Source organism: Echeneis naucrates, chromosome 17 (assembly GCF_900963305.1).
Source record: "Echeneis naucrates chromosome 17, fEcheNa1.1, whole genome shotgun sequence".
In the NCBI taxonomy this organism is placed as follows: Eukaryota; Metazoa; Chordata; class Actinopteri; order Carangiformes; family Echeneidae; genus Echeneis; species Echeneis naucrates.
In genome coordinates, this window is record NC_042527.1 from 1,408,451 (window position 1) to 1,429,148 (window position 20,698).

Sequence of the window (20,698 nt, forward strand, 5' to 3'; positions counted from 1 at the left end):
CTTGCTGCCATTGGTCTGTTCCCTTGTTTTCTATTTGTATCCTCTTGATCAGCCTAAGCTGTATTTAACCCTTGTGTGATGTTCATATTGTTGTTACTCAGCCAGTGTTTGTGGGTCTGATGGACCCGTTGCATTTTGTGGCTTTTAATACCTCACAATCAAACACTTTTATGTTAAAATATTGAACAGATGTTTACCTTATCCCAATTACAAGCAGTATAAACAATATATATGGTTAATATTTGCCCTTTACCTTTGTTAGGTCACATTTATAACTCATTATTTAAAACATAAGAAAGAAAATCAATTAAAATCAAGATGTGAGTGGAAACAAATTTACAAGTGAAGCAAGGTTTTTCAAAACTACTGACTTTTATTTCTTTGAACTTGAAATTTAACCCATTCAGGTGCACAACACAAGCTGAACACATGAACACAGAGTAAACATATCAGTCAAGACAACACATCAGCCCCATTGAACACATGGCCTTTAGCCACTAGCCTGTACAACGAATGAGGGGCAGAGCTTTACTGTGTGTGTGTTGCAGATATACTTTTTGCACTTGATGCATGTATATCGTGTTTTCCTGTCCATCTTGGGTCCGCACACTTCGCACCGCTTCTTCTTGTTGCTGGTGTTCACAACCTAGAATAATGAAAAGATCAGGAATTTTACACCTCTCTCTCTCTCGCTCTCTCTCTCTCTCTCTCACAAGACATGAGTGCCAGACATGTACTGCAACAGCATCACACACTGACTTCAGGCTCTGCAGATTGTGGTTCTGTCGGTTGGGTGGACAGGGCACCAGCATTCTCTTCCTGAATCCTCCTCACCATGGCTGCAGAGGCTGGGATTCTGGGGATATGTTTTCTTCTCTCAATTTGTGGTCTCACCAATGCCTTTCCCAGATCCTCAAGAAAGAGCCGTCTTTTCTGGAGCTTCACTCGTTTCCACTCTGGGTTCAGTGCCATCCAAATGACAAAGGCATTGTACGCTGAGATGTCCAACATGTCAAAGAATATCACCAGTGGCCAGCGTAGAGTCCTCCGTTTGCAGCTGTAGGCCGTCACCAGCTTGTCCATGTTGTCTACCCCTCCTTTTGTGGCATTATAATCCATGATGATCTCTGGTTTGTGATGTTCCTGGTCACAGATTCTTCCATCCCTGTGCAGTGTACTCATGAGTACCACATCCTTGCCTTTCTTTGGCACATAGGATACCAGGGATGTGTCAGCCGTGTATGCAAACTTGGAAGACTTGACAGGCCTGTTCTTTGAAGTCAGCAGTTAGGTGGGAGCTCTGACCTGTTTTTCCTTATTGTTCCCACCATGGTCAGCTTCCTCTTCAGGAGCTCCTGTCCCAGTTTGTGCGAGGTAAAAAAATTTTCGCATGTGATGTTGTGTCCACTGAGTCCCTGAGACATGTCGAGGACAACTCTCATTCCTTGGTTTTTCTCGGGGGCTCCTCCATCAGGTTTCCCTGCGTAGACTTGTAAGTTCCAAGCATATGAGGAAGTGGCATCACAGGCAGCCCAGATCTTTATACCAGGTTTAGATGGTATATACTGCCGAAAGGGGCAGCGGCCCCTAAATGGCATCAGCTGTTCATCAATGGTGACATTTGGCCCAGGGTTGTACAGCAGGGGGAGGCGGCGCACCCACTTGTCCCACACTGTCCTGATGGCAGCTAGTTTGTCTCTCTGCTGTCAAGCTGGTCTGTCATCTCGGTTGTCAAAGCGGATAATCCTGGAAATGATGTGAAAGTTTTCCAGAGACATTGTTGCACGGAAAATTTCTCTGCCAGTTTCTGCATCCCACAGGGATTCTGCGGATTCCCCTTTGGACCTGAAAACTCCAGCAAGGATGAGAACTCTGAAGTAAGCATGTAATTGGGTTTGGTCCATTTCCTTCCACCTCTCTCCAAAAACACGTCTTCCTTCTAAATTAGTGCAGTCAAGAATAATTTCCTGGATGGAATCTGGGATGAAAAGCTCAAAAGAAGACTTGATGTCCTGTGTGTGAGTAACTGCCATCCGTGTGGGCCCTGGTTGCATCCTTATCACATTGGCAGCCTTGTGGGGTGGCTCTTTTCTTGGGCGAGAAGACCATTCAATTTCAGAATTTTTTGACATCCATATTTCCTCACTTGCTCCATACTGACTGGCTTGTTCTGGGCCTGGGGCTGGCTGCTGACTGCTTGGTCCTGGGGCTGGCTGCTGACGGCCTGGTCCTGTGGCTCGTCTTTGTTTTGGAACTAGCTGATGCTCAATCTCATCATCTTCTTCAGAGTCACTGTCAGACTCTGAATTTTCAGAAATGTGATCCTCAAATTCTGAAACCTCTTCTTCTGAATCCTCTCCCTCTACATCACCATCAAAAACTTCTCTCTCTTCCAAAATCAATTCCAGGGCCCTCTGCGCAGAGTGTGTGTGTGTGCATGTGTGGGTGTGTGGTACACAAAACATCAATTTCCACACTTCTATTAGCCCCGGGTCCAGTGGACCCGGACATCTTATATGTAATAGAAATGTGTAGGGGGGGTGTATGGTGTGTGTTCATTAAATATGTATTCTGATATATGTTCTTCACAGAAAATGAGCAAAGCCAGTGAGTCTCAGTTTGAAAAATTAATTCATTGTATCATTTTTCTTTTAATAAAAAATGAAAACGGGTCCCACAGATCCGAACATCACACAAGGGTTAACTAACTGTGATCCACAAAGAAACCATTGATGCATAACAATTGGTTTATGTCTGTATGTAAAGTTTCCTGCAGCATAGTACATCCTTAAATTTATCCTTAATTTTATAAAGAGGTTGGTCTAGACCTGCTCTATATGTAAAGTGCCTTGATGTAACGTTGTTATGATTTGGCGCTAAGAGAGAGGAAAAAAAAAAAAGGCAGTAACTCGTGAGTTACGTGCAAATTGTACATTGAATTGTGGCATCCACATGGCTGGCTTTACAACAGGATCATCCATTTTTTTAAATGGATGATTCTCTTTCATGGGTAGGGGACCCTTGATTCTAAGGCTCTCCTGTAGTTCTATCCTCAAGCCTTGGTTACACAGTTGATTGTACAAAAAAAGAAAGACCACTGAAAAAATAAAATGTTTTGTCACACCTTGCCAAGAAAACTCACTGTCTTTGTGTTCCGACTTGGGATTTTGATGTGACCTAAAAAAACGCAATTGGAAATGCTTTCATAAAATCAAAATAGATAGACCGATGCATGCTGCACTCTCTGTAATCTCTCATTTATATCTTGCTATGTAGCAACTGTTTTTATCAACTTGTACATGATTATATAATAATTTTTTGTCACTATCATAAAGTAGTGATTGATGAAGTGCTCAGCACACAACAAAGACTGTTTATAATACTGTTTAGAAAACTGGTGAGAGCAGTTGTTAACCTGTTAACATTTTAACAGGTTGAAACCGGTCAACATTTTTTAAGGGCCGATTGAGTTTCCTTGACTCTCAGAGTCTGGATTTAGTGTTAACAAAGCATACTGAGTAAAATTCAACACAGCATCAATTATAACCAAATGGTGCTGAAATATTTGGTGATACAAAAACAAATTCTGTACCTTTTCAGGGATATTAGTACACACTGTACATCACTCTTTTGTCCTACCTTTCCTCCACCAGGCTGATACTTGATGTTGTCAATGGAGCCGATCTTGGAGCGAACGTTCTTCAAGTCTGGTGTTGGGGCATTGATGGGTCTGGGGGTTCGATGAGCACGGGGCACTGCTGGTTTCTTTTCCAGGGGTGTCTGCTTGGGCACAGGGGGTTTGGTGATGACACGACGGCGGTGGGTGGTGCTGGTATCACCGTTAGTGGAGGCAGCTGGAGTACCAGGAGTGGTGGTGAAAGCTGGGCGAGGGCGTACTATAGAGAAAGGAAGGTCGCATTTCTGAAATGTGAGCGCTCTTGTTCCCTATATTTGAACAATAAGCTATAGGCAAAGTTCTTCAAAGGGGTGAGAAGTATGACTACACAGTTTTATTATAAACACATTCTAGTATAAACAATACATTCTCTACCGTAAAAGGAAAGGAGTGTGTGGTCTTAGTAGTCTTTCCTTAGGGCCAGTTATTGCTCAGTGTATCATTTAAATGTAATATGGCTAGACAATGTAATGGGGCAGTAAAAAGTACCATGTATTTATTGTTCCCTTAGAGGTGCTTTTATAACCATTCCCATAATTTTTATTTAATTTTGGTGACATTTGTTGAGTCCTACGGCAACAGTGATAATAGTTTCTTTAAATGTCAGCACAATTGTTTTGTTTGTTACCTGCAGCCTTGGGTTTCTTGGCTTCCCCCGTCTTGCTTTCAGCCTTTTCAATCTTGTTAACTGTTTGGTAAAGACAGCACATGATCTTAAGAAGACTAGTTTAACTTTTAGTAGCCCTCACCAAGAGCTTCATCACTTCTGCCACACTGTTATTTGTTTAATACTGGTGTTGGCCCAAAGGCTGTGTTCAAGACTGAAAATCAAATCAAATCAAATCAGATTTATTTGTATAGCGCCAAATCATAACAAAGTTACATCAAGGCACTTTACATATAGAGCAGGTCTAGACCAAACTCTTTATAAATTTATTTAAAGAGACCCAACAGATCCTCCGATTAGCAAGCACTTGGTGACAGTGGCAAGGAAAAACTTCCTTTAAGAGGCAGAAACCTCAGGCAGATCCAGACTCAGGGGGGGCGGCCATCTGCCTCGACTGGTTGGGTTGAGAGTGGGAGAGAGAGAGAGAGAGAGAGAGAGACACAGGCATTGGGGTGTAGGCAGGAACATGTTGTTGCATGAAGTTCTTGGAGTTGAGCTGTAATACAGAATTTATGCTATATGGGACCAGCAGGTGTTGCAGGAACATGGGATGGAGATGAGTCACCACCTGCAGGATGAGGACAGGGAGAGAGAGGAGAGGAACTGGGAGAGACAGAGACTTTGGCAGAACATGGCTAGTAAATGCAGTATAAATGCTTAGAACTGGGTGAAACTGTTTTTTAAGAAGGATGGTTCTTATCAGCGCATGCAGGGGGGAAGGAGGGAGAGTGAGGGAAGGAGAGGGAGAGAGAAAGAGAGATGCTCAGTCCATCCCCCAGCAGCCTTGGCCTATAGCAGCATAGCTAAAGAGTAGAGGACTTTAATTTACTATTAAGCCTGGTCTTGAAAATTGCTAAAGAGTCCGATACTGGAAGTTGGTTCCATAGAAGAGGAGCCTGATAACTAAACGATCTGCCTCCAGATTTACTCTTGGAGACTCTAGGAACCACAAGTAAACCTCCATCTAGAGAGCAGAGTGGCCTGCTAGGACAGTAAGGAACTATGAGCTCTCTGAGATATGATGGAGCTTGGCCATTGAGAGCTTTATATGTTAAAAGAAGGATTTTGAATTCTACTCTGTATTTTACTGGCAGCCAATAAAGAGCAGCTAACACGGGAGAGATGTGATCTCTTTTCCTAGTTCCTGTTAATATTCGTGCAGCAGCATTCTGAATCAACTGAAGGCCTTTCAGAGATTTGTTTGGACTTCCAGATAGTAATGAGTTACAGTAGTCCAGCCTAGAAGTTACAAATGCATGGATTAGTTTTTCTGCATCATCCTGAGAGAGGATGTTTCTGATTTCCCTAATGTTTCTCAGGTGGAAGAAAGCTGCCCGACTAACTTGTTTTATATGAGGGACATGTAAAGGACATGTCCTGGTCAAAAATTACTCCAAGGTTTCTTACAGTGGAGCTGGAAGCCAAAGTGATGCCGTCGAGACTGATGAGATGATTAGATAGCGTTTTCTCTGAGTTGCTTAGGGCCGAGTACAATAACTTCAGTTTTGTCAGACTTGAGAAGTAAAACATTTTCAGTTATTTGTTCAAGACCTGCCTGCAGTCTGACTATCTCACTGACTTCATTTGGCTTCATTGATAAGTACAGCTGCGTGTCATCTGCGTAACAGTGGAAGTTGATGCTGTGTTTCCTGATAATGTTGCCTAGAGGAAGCAGATAAAGCGTAAAGAGGATTGGTCCAAGTACCGAACCCTGCGGGACTCCATGACTAACTACAGTACATGAGGAGGAGCTGTTGTTTACATGAACAAACTGATGTCTATCTGATAAGTAGGATTTGAACCACCTTAGTGCAGTTCCTTTAATTCCAATTTCATGTTCCAGTCTCTGTAGTAAAATATTATGATCTATGGTGTCAAATGCAGCACTAAGATCTAGAAGGAGAAGTATGGAGGCTGATCCATTGTCTGAGGCCATTAGAATGTCATTGGAGACTTTAACTAGCGCTGTTTCTGTGCTATGATGGGCTCTAAATCCTGACTGAAACTCTTCAAGCAAACCGTTCCCATCCAGGTGGTCCTGTAATTGGTTTGCTACAGCTTTCTCAATGATTTTAGAAATAAATGGAAGGTTCGATATGGGTCTATAGTTTGCCAAAACATCTGGATCAAGATTAGGCTTTTTAAGCTGGGGTTTGATGACCGCAGTCTTAAGTGCCTGAGGTACATAACCCAGAAATAAAGTCAGATTAATCAAATCTAGAATGAACGGCTCAATTAAATAAAAGATCTCTTTAAAGAGGCTAGTTGGTACTGGGTCAAAATCCAGCATTGGCATTTCCTCGATTCCTCCATTATACAGAGGATCGGAGAGCTTCTGTTGAATAGAAGAAAATGGTACAGGCTGTCTGAGCAAAAGTGAATATTTTCACTGTTTATAGAGGCGTGACAGCATGTCCATCATGTTGATGTGATGTGATGCTGTCATCATGTGGGGGGCACATTTTGAAATCTGACTCAGTGAAACAGTTACAAGAATGATGTAACTAACTTAAGCAGCAAAAGTGAATTATGCACCTTGCATTACATATAATGCACAGCTGTGAACTGGGTGAATGAATCATATCCTCTGAGGGTTAGGGTCAGGTTTTGCTGAGCTGAATTAAACAAAAAAGCTGAATCTCACTGTTTGAACACAACTGAGTCATACTGCTCTTTCACTTAGGAAGGTGAGGTAGTGTTGGTGATGTGATAAAAATAACAATCTTTTCTAAACTCAGCTCTCAAAACTGATAGTGTATTACATATGGTAGCAATTCAGTTAGCCTGCGGCCCGGAGTCTACACTCTGAGTCATTTCTGCAGCCACTGCACAGGGTTCAGGCTGTTGTAGATGTCATGGACTACTGGCAGCGCTATGATCCAGCCAATGCAGAGTGGAGATACCCTTCTGTGTCAGTGTGTGTGAGCAAGTACCAGGGGTTTTGCTTGCAGCAGGTGCAGAGGAGCCATTCTTGCTGGTGGCTGCCCTTGGTGTGGTTGTAGCCTTTGGAACAGGTGGGCGTTTCTCAGCTGAACCACTTTCTGGAGTCTGGAAGTCAGATCAGTCGAGAAATAAGGTGTGTGTGCTGGTTTATGAACACAACTATTCATTTGTATGTCTGTAAGTGCAGCAACTTTGTGTGTACTGCTGTCCAAAAACTGTTGTGAGAGGCCAACACCAAAATCAGAGAAGTTAAGAATAAAAAGGAACCAGCATCACAAGCGAGGACAGCAGAATGAGGTTGTGGATATATGGTCAAAATCGTCCTGTTTTCATGCCTGTATATAAATCCTCTCATCATTTTATCCATCAGATATTAGTGTTAAGTTGTGTTAAACAAACACAAAGGATGATACAAAGCATTCACAAACATGCTATCGTCATGAAGTCACAGTGACCTTGACAATTGACCTTTGGTCACCAAAATCTCATCAGCTCCTTCTTCACTCCAAGTAAACCCCAAATTTGAGTTTGAGTTGGGTTAGAGATGGGAATGGGAGAGACAGACAGATGGAATGGCAGACGTTCTGAAAACATGATTGGTGGATTTATTGCTATCAAATGGGGGGAAAAAACTAAACAAATTGGACCATTTAGGTGTAATAATGGAAACAAAATAATAATGCCAAGTGGCAACTTGCATCCTTCAACGTGTCATTGACAAATTCAAAATTACAAACATTAGACTTCTTCGCTGATATATTAATAACTTGCACACAAGTGTGGTGTGATATGTTCATCGAAGCAACCCTATTGTATATCTGAAACTCTTCAAAGTAAACATCAGACAAATTAATAATCATTAGCTCGAACTAAGCAGCCTAACACATGCATATATGAACCTGATATAGTGTAGACTGCACATGGTTGTTTGTCTTCCACAAATAAAAGGTATCTGGATTTCAACTACACAATAACACTTTATTTTAATTAGTGTGAAATACAAAGAGGTGTGCAGCTGCAACCTTCCCTACTACTGGGATAAGCAAGTTTACAATCCAGATGCACAAACTTCAATTTGTTGGCGAACAAAGTTTTATCACATATGAACAAGGAACAACTCGTGTGAAAAAACAGTTATTTCTCTTCTAACTGTAAGCATTGCTGCCCGAGTCTTTGTGTGTGAGTTTGTGTGTGTGTGTAATGTCATTCTTTTCTTCTGGGCTGCAGGTTTGTGGGTCCAGAACTGGCATTTGTTGATCAACAACCACAAGCAGTCATTACACAGCTAACAGCTCTGACATGTGGGTTGATATTAGCATGAAAGGAAACCCTCTAATTAACCCAGAGAAACTGGTACTTTACGTTATGAAAGTCAAACTTTTTTCTTGAGAGCACAACAAAATTAAAATTATCCCTCTTCCTGACTGAATTGACTTTTTTTTTCTTTTACAGGATTTCTCAAAGGAACATGTCAGATCTATTGTGAGCTGAAAAGGGGAATGGGGCTGCATGATATTAATATTAATGATATCACTGCAGCTGGGGCAAACTGTTACAATTCCCCTCCAAATCCTCTTTATAAATGTGTATGTATGCACTTTTCATATTACACAACATGTAAACTATAGTCTGTTTGGGATACTCACCCTGCTGGAGCCAGCTGCAATCTGGGGGCGCTTCGCAGCTGTGGGTGTTGTCTCCTTGGGTAAGGGGCTTTTTTTATTGGCAGAGGCTGTGGTGGGGGAAGAGTGTTTGGCCTCACCATTGGTGGCGAGAGATGATGGGCGGGGTTTGGTGGAGTTGGGTTTGGCTGGACTCAGGTCAGGCTGGTGATTATGGAGTGAAATAATAATAAGTAGAGAAGTGAAGGAAATTAATGAAAAGGTGGACAGGAGACATGCAGAGATGAATTCATTGTTTGGAGTGGCAGAATGATATGGCAGCCAAGCCAGAAACCACACCACAAACAAAATCAACTCTTTTGAGCACACGAAGAGTGCAGGTTTCGGTTTCAAATGTCAATACATGGTTTGAAAAAAACATGGTTTTCATGATGTGCTTTTACACATCAGACAAAAATAAAAGAAATTCAAAATACTGACAATGTACATTGACATATAAACTTGTCTAAAATTTAAGGGTTGCTTAAGTTACCTTGAAAACTCAGTTAACAAGCTCATTAAACTCATGCTTTCATTTGTGTCTACCTGCTGAACAGGCTTATTTGTTTGTCAGCTGGGTTAGACACAAAGCACTGACCCACTTTGCACCAGCAGTTCTGAATACATGGGGCATGAAGCCTTTCATGACTCTGGTCTTGGTGAAAATATGTGACTAGAAATAATTGTCTAAAAATCCAGCTCCTCTTGTCAAATGTTTGTGCTGTGAGGGAGGAAGCTGAATAAAAATGAATGGTGCTGCACAATTTTTTGGTACACACCAACAAAGTTTAGCACTGTGACCTTTGGTACTGACTCTGCAACCACCGAAAACACTGCCACTGTCAGTCTGTGTCCAACTCCATGCAAATCTGTGTGTTGTGTGTGTGCGTGTGCGTGTGCATGCATGTGTTAGTGACCCACCTTGCCCTTGCTGTCAGGGCTTGGCAGTGTCCTGCTGCCATTGCCTGTTGTAACCTTGGCTGTTCCTTTCCCTCCCTTCTCCTCCTTCCTCTCCTCTTCCTTCTTCTCATCTTTGTTGGTCTTCTCTGGCTTGTCCACTTTCTCTGCCTTCTCGTTAGCCTTGTTGTTTTTCTCTGCATTCATCTTTTCAATCTTTTCCTCATCTTTGAGAATCTTCTCAGACTTCTGGTTCTTGTCGGGCCCATTGTCTTCCTTCTGCTGCTCCATTTTCTCTTTCTTGTTGAAGGTGTCAATCTTCTCCGTCTTACTGGACACAGTCTCTGTCTTCTCCTGCTTCTCCTTGTTGTCAGATTTCACTGAGAGATACAGATAAAGACAGTTGGAGAGAAAAAAAAAAACTTGACTTGATTCTTCATAAACGAAACTCTACATCAACATTTTTTCATAAATTTGACACAAATATAAGTGTGGGATGATTTTTGGAAGTCACTTCAGGCTGTTATGACATTAACAAAAGGGATACACCATCAGTGGACGAAAATGTAATTTCCTGCCTTCTGGTGTTTTTGGTTAGGGTTTGGGTTAGGTGTTTTGACACTTGGTTCTGACAATACTTGGGAAAAAAATGACGGTCCCAGATCATATATTTGAAGCTAAAGCTAAAAGTACAGAAACTGAGTGAATGGCTAATTCAGAGTCATCTCCGGTAGTGTCCAAAATGTCCTGAACATTTAGTTTTTGGCAGTATTTGTCAAAATCTTATTTAGCTACTAGTATAATAATGATCTATCAGCATGAAGCAACCAACAGCAGTACCACAGGCACAGGCGCACTGTGCGAGGAGCACTTTGCTTTGGGTTTTTCCCTCCATAAACATGTGAAATGAATTTAACAATGAAGCACTGACGCAGTGCTCAGAAAACAGCACAGAGTGGACTGACTGAAGTGCTGGCTACTGACATGTTGAAAGTTGAATAGTGGTGGTCACACCCACGGGACGCACAGATGTTTTTGTCCTGATATCACAGCATGTAGTAAAAGTAAAGTTCCAACATTAACAGACTCTAAATATAGTTTTAAGATTTTTGGGAGCAGATACACTTCTTATGTCATCTCGCTGCACTTACAGAAGCTATTGATTGTGAAACAACCAGAATGACATGAACACAACTATAAATGCTACAAAAAAAAAGAGTGCCATAAAGACACAAATGAACAATAGGAGCTGTTGCTTTTAAATATCTCTTACTTTATGCTGTATTTAAAAATGTATTGGTTTCACAATTACAATATTAGCATTTTATGTGTAGTAGATTAAAGGTCATATAAGCAATGATGAAGTGAAGTACAGTATACAATATACCAAAGTACAGTAAGTAATTAAATATGCTTTGTTACTGTTCATTCTGCAAAACATCCATCTTTAACTTTCTGTACAATTTCTCATCTATGACAAAGTGAAACACAAGTCCATTAAAATATAGCTTTTAATGTGAATAATGAAGATGAGTCTGACACAGGTTTATTCAGGCTGAAACTGAAAAAGTAAGCTGGCTTGGACTGTGAATGCAGTTTTTCTTAGGAGTTGACACGCACCAATATGGGGAAAATAGGACAATGTCCCAATGCAGCTGACTATTCAAAACAAATTTTTTCAAAACATCTATCTGTGTAGGTTGCTAAATCGGAATATGTAAAGCTGTGAAATGTCCTTGGATTTCTGTGCTCAGTGTTCATCATCTGTGTGCCAGGATTATGAAAACACCATAAGAGACATTTGCCCTCCTCAGAGGAAACACTAGGTCATACTGGGTTTCAGCTCCAGTATTGCCAAAAGCACATTAATGAGATAAGCGGAGAGAAAAAGAAAGAATAAAGTAAAAATCAAAGGCAATAGGAAAACTGAGTCGATCAGACAGAAAGAGAATTAACCAGTGATAATGGCATGTTGTGTTTCTGAAACAAAACTCATTATGTTTATGTCCAGTAATTAGGTGGACAATGCAGACCAGGTCCCTCTGGATCTCTAACTGCCATCATACAAAATCCATCTTAACTGTAATGGTGGCTCCAACCTGGCTCAGCCCAAGGCCCAAATCGGACAGCAGCTGTATTGGGAACAGAGGACATTCACACCAACAGCTCACGTGAAGGCTACAAGAAAAACTGCAGTGTTCAGTGCTTGCAGCCACCATCATTCGGAATTTGGTCGACCTCACAATGTTGCTCTGTCATGCTTTACACGCAACTGTAATCAAGTCAGTTGCTGCTTTGTGATGTTATTTGGGATTAGCTTTCTAAATAATCCTTCTAAATTCAGTGAACACAAACAGCAACAGTGATGATGTCATGACCTCCATATCTTATATATGTAGTGAAACTTGCAAGCTAACCAGTTAGCTCTGACTTATCTCATCTTGTAAAGCCACTTTATGACGCTATGTGTGAGTCAGTGTGTTGTCTCTAACTCTCAACTTTTCTTAAATCCCCATTCTCCACTAAAATATATAGATCTAAATATGACTCATAGTTTAAACACAGATGAAATCACTGATAAATGCTCAGTGAACTCTTTTGCCAGTCCAATTTGCTGGTCTGTTTAGACTAAGGAAACACCCACAGAATGGACAGCACTGAGCTGCTAGCTGCTGTGTCAATTAATAAAATTGATCTGTCTCGTTGCTCCTCTCTACATTGTTGCTCCTGCAAAACCTGACCTAAGACCTATTCTTAAGAAAGAATTGATAATGATAAAGTAATAAAGGGCGCTATTTCACAGCCCAGTGGTGGGTTGTGTAGAAACAGCTTCAATCCTATTTTGTGACGCAGCTCTTGCTGATTTCCAGCCTGTAGAAGCCTACAGAAGCCTGTAGAATAAGCTCAACTAATTTCTCTTTGACACACTTTGGAGATCAAACTGTGGGAAAGGAACTAGATGAGGTCTGTCAATCCTTTCAATTCAATTGTATTCACCCCTTCAGTGATAAAACCCTTGACTGTATTCTATCACAAAAGGTGGTGGTTTGTGATCTGACAGCCTTACCCATCACATTTGTATTTGTCCTCATGATGTTGCTGCTGATATGTTTATCACTGGCCACAGTGTGCACTAACTTTAACTGCTGAGGAGAATCATTTCATATTGTCCTGGCTCCTTTCACTGCAGTAGCAGCCCCTTCTTGTCTCTTGAATTCAGTTTCATATATTTCAATCAAAACTACGTTAATACTAAATGGACATGTGCTCTGCAGCAGGCCTGCAGGACACCAAAGAAATTGAGATAGTGCCAGGACCCTAAGACAACTAATCATGTGTCTGTCATCTTCATTAAAATGGCCCCTAACAACATATGCAAAAGCAGATCAAACCTGGGAGTCACTGAGGCTTTTCCTCTGTTGTCTCTGACTGCTGAGGGTGATGAAAGTCCAGCCTTTAGAGAAGCACTCGCCAGATTTCACTTTCACTCCAAAACCAATTCAGTAGTTGCAGAGATATCTTTTTGCTGAATGCGTTAGCCATAATTAAATCAAATGCTGACAGTTGGGTGCGAGTATGAAAGTCTTTTTCTCATATGCAGCAGACCTGACAAACAAGCCTCTCTGTCCTCTGGATTAAGTGAAAGGAGGTACGTTCAAGAGAAATGTAAATTAGCCTAGACCACAAATATTCACTAGCATACTTAGTTTCTTTTAACTGACACACATCAAGTGTTTACTGCAGATGCTAGTTTGCTCACCCTGTAAGACGAGCAATGAGTCATCCAAACTGAAAGTGGCTGAGGACAAAGAGGATCCATCTAATACCACGCTACAATACACAGCTGCTGGCAACCAGCTGTCTGTGTGCTGATGTGTGTGTGTGTGCGCGCACACATGTACATGCGTTTGTGTGCATGTGTGTGCGACAGACACATGAAGAGAGAGAGAACTGACTGCCCTGTAAATCATAGCATGACTAACACACACAGACATGAAGCTGGTGCAAGTTTATTTTGCTGTTGCCACACACATAAGCTCACACACACACACACACACACACACACAAACAAACTTCCATCACTTCAAAGCGCATCATCCAATTCCCTCTTTTAACCACTAACTCGTCTAATGCAGACTTGATTTCATTTAACAGATTTGTCGCCACAAAATTAGTACATGTATACATAATTTTCCTTTTCCATTTCATGTGTACACATCAACCAACTATATTGATTTCTATAGGTCTTACTTGATAGCATCCAGCCACTATCATAAACAATCAATAGGCAGTGGCAAACAGTTGAAATTGTCATGCCATAGTACTCACAAACCGATATTGGTGCTCTGTGACAGATACAGTTGGATTGGAAAAATATTGGGACAGTGCTACCTAGCTATTGGTCAACAATTATCTTCGCTTCCAGAACTGGATTTGTGCACTGCACTGGGTACCCCCCAAGCTTTAGGGGCTACTTGGCTAAAAAACTCTAAACCATTTTTTAGGGCTTTTGCATTGATTGCTATTTTTCGCATATATTTATTTTTTAATCTCACATACCCCCTGAATTGTCCTCAAGTACCCCCGTTTGAGAACCACCGTTCCAGACCACTGAAGGTAAGCTGTGGTATCTAGACCAACACATTTGCAGCAGACCCTTTAAGTCCTGGAAGCCATAATGTGGAGCCTCCATGGGTCACACTTGTTTATCCAGCTGATCCACAGATGCTGGATTGGATTTAGATATGTGGAATTTAGAGCCAAATCAACACCTTGAACTACTTGTTCTACAGATCATACTTGAAGTGTTGTTGCAGTGAGACAGGGGATGTTATCCTGCCAAGAGAGGCCACAGCTATCATCGAATACTTTTTCCATGGACTTGGTGTGAACCAGGTTTAAATGTGGTTGCCTGTCAAAGTGACATCCACATTAATGGAGGACCCAAGGTTTCCCAGCAGAACATTGCCCAAAGTATCACATCATGTCCACCAGCTTGTCTTCTTTTGATAATGCATCCTAATGCCATGTCTTCCCACAGGCACACCCAGTCATTAACATGATATAGAAGACAACATGAAGTATAATTATTATTAGCTATTCACTGAATTATTATTAGTTACTTGCTTACTGAAAACAAGACACAAACACGATCCTGATTTTAAGAGCTGCACAACTAATAATTGAAATGCTACCAGTAATTGACTACACAAGTCAAACTCCTTACACATAAACCGCTTTACCGTGCTCTGCTGTTGTGCTAAGAACTACATGTTGTTGCCCGTCATTTTGTGGTTGCAATTACTATGGTATCATCCCTCTTCTCTGAAGCTGAGAGAGACAGCAGCCTTTCCGTCCTGTTTGTTACAGCACAGCCTCTACATGCAACACATTTTCAATGGCAACCTGGAAAAAGGTGCTTCAAAAATCAACCATTTCTATCCTCTGAACGTACTGGTCTTTGCATGGTAACTTGATAAAACAACAGTACATTAACACGTCACCGTGTCCACTGCAATATTAGTTGTTATTAGTAGTAAACAGATACACCTGTTGTGGTCATAAGCTGCTTTAAAATCAGGATTTCTTTCATCAGCAGTAGTCCCGGGTGTTGCCTAATGAACCAGGACGCACATCATAGGGAGTTGACCTCTAGGGAACCAACAGCGAGACTCTCAAGGTGCTTTTGAACACTGGCTGTCTTATTGACTGATGCTGATAGAGTGTGTTGTTCTGGCAAGCATGCAGAGCTTCTCGATAACAAGCAAGACAGAGAGAAAAATGGGGCTTGAGCACATCCGTTTAGTGAAATATTTGCAACTGCATTTCTTTTTGTATGAGTGTCTGTGAGGGTGTGTGTATGTGCGCATGTGTTGTGGTGCAGCTGTGATCTATTTCGGTAAAAAAACAAACAAAACACAGTTGCTTCAAGTTGCTGACATGTGTGTCTACTGTCAGTGTCTGTGGGGGCGTACACCTTTAATATCTGTAAGATTCACGTCACTTGAAGCTTTTCACCTACACACACATATCTGAGCATGGTCACACATATGATGCTAGAAATAGCTGCTCTATATTTGAATGAGTACAGTCAGAGTCAATATCTAATCAATGTCCTAGCATTTCTGTGACGACTGCAGTCTGAAAACCAGACCACAGAGCTGGGAGGATGGAGAAATCATTACATAGGGAGAGAGACACAGTATGTAGTGAACAGAGATGGCTAGCAGACGTTACATCAATAAATTTATGGCTGATTCCTCCTTCATTAACTTTGTTATATGGAGCCATATAATAAGTCTACAATGCAAATAAGCATTCATTCAATCAAGCTTCCATAATCCTCTGAAAACTCCCCACACATTTCCCCTTCTTTTTGTCTGCCACATCACTCTCAACATCAATTTCCAAAAATCCCTTTTGACTCTTCCCCACAATAAATCAAACTGCCATTTCAAGAATGCAATAAAATACAAAGATGCGATAATATCTGGTGACATTCATAAAATAAAATGAAATGCAGAGATGACCTGAATCCTGGAAATGCCCATTCTGTTCACACAAGGACATGTTTTTCTCCGACAGTAAACTCTTTAATTTCACTGTCTTGGAGTTGATCAGTCAAAATTTACTGATGACATTCCCTTCCCTATTTGTGTTTACCAAGTGCAGCTCCCTCACCCGTGATGTGGCAAAGCTCACTCACCATTGACAGCCTGTGGACTGTTTTCTATGTCAATAACCTTAAAAATCTAACCCTAACCCTTGTGTCCTGCTTCTCTTCTACCCCTCTACAGCCCCAACAAATCAAATCAAATCAGATTTATTTCTATGGCGCCAATTCATTACAAAGTTACATCAAGGCACTTCTCATATAGAGCAGGTTGAGACCAAACTGCAACAGTGTGCTATACTTAATATTGTTAGTCACTCTTTAAGAAACAGCAGCCTCCCAGCACAAAACTTTACAGGTGTTATCTCAAGTCAAACAATTTGATGAATGTTTCAGGCTGATATGATTTTGGCTAGCAAGTTGATAATACAACAGAGTGGCAGCTTATCAATACGCCACCAAATAAGTTTTTCACTTCAGCCTTCAGCTTGTATGTATGTCCATTTTGTATATGTATGTATGTATGAAACCATATTTTGAGAAGTTGGAGCTGGAGTTGAGTGATGGTGGAGCTGATCGACTGTACACTATCCTGATTGTTTGTTACAGTCTGTCAATTACAGGTTAGTCCCACTCTTATACATACCCATCATCATACTGGATTAAAGAATTTAAACTTGAGACTGACACTGACTGATCAATTCAATAAGAAAATGTTTACTAAGGTAATGATTGAAGCGAGAAGTAGGGGAATCTTCTGATAGACTTCAATACAATACAAAAAGACCCCTGATGACCATTAATTTTATAGACCCACAATCAATGACCACTTCTATGCACAGTCAACGACTCCAACAAAAACGTCTGATTCTATGGCTATGCCAACACCTTTGGTTCATTACATCAAGCATTACTCTGTTGTGTCTCTGCATGTACTGCATTTCTGTTGTTGATACAATCATGTCAGTGCCAGCAGAGTTGCTGTATTGCATCAAAAACACATGGTTTAAAGATATTTATTGTTAGCACAGCAATATCAACAATTTGCCATGAAGAGCTTCATCCCTAACCCTAACCCTAACCCTAACCAAAGTGCGCAGACAGGCAAAGTGAATTTCAAGGTCAGGTTATTGTAATGAGTCAGTCCCTCCTGCTCTGTCCTTCGGCTATCTGTCTGATTTGCTCACTCTCTCTGACCAACCCCTAACCTGTTAGTCTCTCCTAGCTGCCTATACCAACATGTGGCAATGTGATAAATTCTGATATTCTAAAGCACACCATTTTTTCAGGCATAGCCAATGTAAAAAAAAACATACATAGCCAGCAACTCAGGAAGAAGAATGAACAACGTATATGTGATGATATTAGCTTCCTCCACAAACACTGACAAAGATAAAGGACGAGCAAAACATAGACCAGGAAGGGGCTCACAGTACCATTTGAGGCACGGTTACAAAACCACAAATCGCTACAGTAATCAGAAATTCACAGCGATCAGGGCATTGGTAAATGCTTTAATGCAAAGCTTGATTTGCAGTTATATATCAAGAGTTTATGGTCAACACGTGTGTCTACACTGTAGCTAATGCATCTCCTGAAAGGCACACACAGGTTAGGGTGGTGACAGATGTGCCAATTACAATAGCAACCTTTTAATAGCACACACTCAGCAAAGACAACAAGCTGCCAGCTCGCCCTCATCGACACTTTCTATCACAGGAGATGAAAGATGTTCCACAGGATTATTACTGCTCTCAATTCATGACTTCATTCTATTCACTCCTGAGTCAAGGGATGTCTTCACTCAGGCTGCCAGCTGCAGCAGTGTTGCTGGGATTGCTTTCACCTTGTAAGCCTGTGTGTGTCATCACAGAAAAACATGGTACTGGAGATGACAACTGAAGCTGGAACCAGCACAGAGGTGGTTTTGTGTACATTGTCTTTGTATATGTGTGTCTGTAGATGTAACAGCACGTGATAGTTACATACACAAAACATGTGCAACTGAGATTAAAAAGTTGGGTGTGGTACTGATCACTTGTGCAGTTTAGTAACTAGTGAATAGAAAACTTGATGACAAGTGTTGTGGCTGACCATTTTCCCAGGAGGTGCAAAAGGTCAGCACAAGGCCCAACATCAGACCTATAAGATTCACTGAACAAATCACATCTGTTGGAAGTTTAGATGTTTGTGACCAGGCTCATTTGTCATGTTATCTCATGACCCAAACCACAGACACATGCAAATGATAAGAAATTCTTACCCAGTGTGGTCAGTTTGCTATTCCTGTGAAGAGAAGTTGCTGCAGGGGGTGGAACAGGAAGTAAAAAGTTGGTCTCACAACACCCGTTATGCTTCTTGGGTGGTGGAGATGATGGCAATACAGGTGATGTCATTAACTGGGACGATAAAATTGTGGTCATTGCTGCAGCGGCCTCAGCACTGTCCATGACTGTGAGCGAGCGTCGGACAGCGGTGTGTGGGTATGGCACCCTGAGCGGGCACTCTGCTCCCATTACGGCAAAATCCGGTACATTGGTTGTCATCATTGGGAAGCCTCCCATACTGGTGGGGTACGTTCCAGCCATTACCATGGGAACAGACAGGTGTGAACAATCAGACATTGCACGTCTCACTGCTGCCCGCTGTGGCAATCCGCTGCCCTGGGTGGGTTTTGTCTGTTTGTGTAACATAGAAGGTGAAGTTACTCTCCCACCCTCAACCGGATTTAAGTCACATGACTGGCTGTGAATTGAAACCCCACTCTCTCTGCTAGGTGAAGCGCATGCCCCTGTTTTCATATCACTATGGATTGAGCTTTCTCTCAGCATACCACTCCCCCCTTCACCACCAACTACAACATCATCATTTGCTCTGCAAGCTAAGGCTGGTGATAAGCCTGCTGCGTGCCCTACAGTGGCACCGGCTTTACCCCCTGTTAAGTCAGCAGCAGGAAGAATGGTGCCAGAAGGTTGTGGATTAACAATTTGCTTGCCTAAAGATGGCTTCAGAGTTTGATTTCCAGTTGGACCAGTGATTAAATTTTCTGTCAGACATTCAAGAAGGCCTCCAGATGTGGAAGAACTAACAGATTGTTGCTCATTCTCTTTATGTCCAAGACTCAACATGGTACTTCCAGTGAAAGGGGGGTTGAATGTGTTTCCAACCCCAGGCCCTGAAGCCTGTTTTGGTGGAGTCACCAAGCACTGGCCTTGGGAAGACACTTGAAATCCCTGGATGTAAAATCCATCTTCGCTGTCTGTATGACTTGGTTTCAGATTGTTTGGGTTTGTTGTAGGTTTAAGGTCTGGAGCATGTAGAAATGATCTCCCAGGTGAGACAGAAGGAGAAGGTAATGTGGATGAAAGGGAAGAATGGGAGGACAAGGAACTGCTGAGGCTTTGTCCTGTACTCCCTAATGACCCCTGTTCCCCTCCCAGTCTATGTCCATCCTCTTCTATCCCCCATGTTCTGGAGCCCTCATCCTCTATCATCAGCGTTGGCATCCTGAGGGTGGGTGTTGCTGGTGCCTCTGCTGCCATTCCAGACGAGGCCCCCTCAGTCCTGGTTCTGCCTAATTTCATCTCATCTTTATTCACAGTTATTTTGGACCCCCCCTGGCTGGTGGCGGCAACCTGCCCCCCTGGTGCCATCTGGCCTTGGCGTTGCCAGTCACTGTGCTGGGCAGGGGCCAGACTTGAGGGTGACAGTGGAGAAGAGGCCAGGCCTGTAGGGATGTTCGCCCCAGAAAGGGCACTGGAGGGTTTGTGTTGTTGCTGTGGAAGCTGCTGTAGTTGATGCCCCCTCGAAGGTTGTCCGTACCCGTTGCTGCCACTAATAATGCCAGGCTGCCAGGGCGAGCCAGACAGGAAGGACATTCTCCTCCTATGTTTTCAGCTCCTCTTGTATCGCTCTTATTCTGGTGTTGTCTCTCCTTTTTCTCTTGTTTACTCCCTCTTTTTTCGCAGTGACTCTTTCGTCTGTCTGTCTCGGTTTCTTTGTCCTGTCTCTTGCTTTTTGTGAAGTCCTTTTATTTCTGTCCAGGAGGCAAAAATATCCCCAGGATCCAAAGTGCTTGGAAAGTAGATGAGGTAATATATCCTTGAAGTAATAGCTCAGAGTTGTGTGTGCATGTGACTGTGCAAATGTATGCGATTTGTATGTGTGTTTACAGGCGAGACAAGAGAAGTGGGTGTGAGAGTGAAATGTGTGTGTCTGCTCGTGTCGGCTTCTCTCTGAGT

General features: G+C 42.0%; 1 protein-coding gene across 1 annotated transcript in view; it reads right to left on the bottom strand.

Moving 5' to 3' along the window:
- Positions 1-19,045, bottom strand: part of LOC115057494 (microtubule-associated protein tau-like) — a 30,369-nt gene extending 11,324 nt beyond the window's left edge. Inside the window, exons 1-6 of the mRNA XM_029524643.1 lie at positions 18,721-19,045; positions 9,869-10,224; positions 8,933-9,112; positions 7,277-7,391; positions 4,305-4,364; positions 3,640-3,896 (exon numbers count right to left, since the gene is read on the bottom strand). Of these exons, the coding sequence (XP_029380503.1) occupies positions 3,640-3,896; positions 4,305-4,364; positions 7,277-7,391; positions 8,933-9,112; positions 9,869-10,224; positions 18,721-19,045 (1,293 nt within the window). The remainder of the gene's footprint in view (positions 1-3,639; positions 3,897-4,304; positions 4,365-7,276; positions 7,392-8,932; positions 9,113-9,868; positions 10,225-18,720) is intronic.
- Between the last annotated feature and the right edge of the window lie 1,653 nt (positions 19,046-20,698).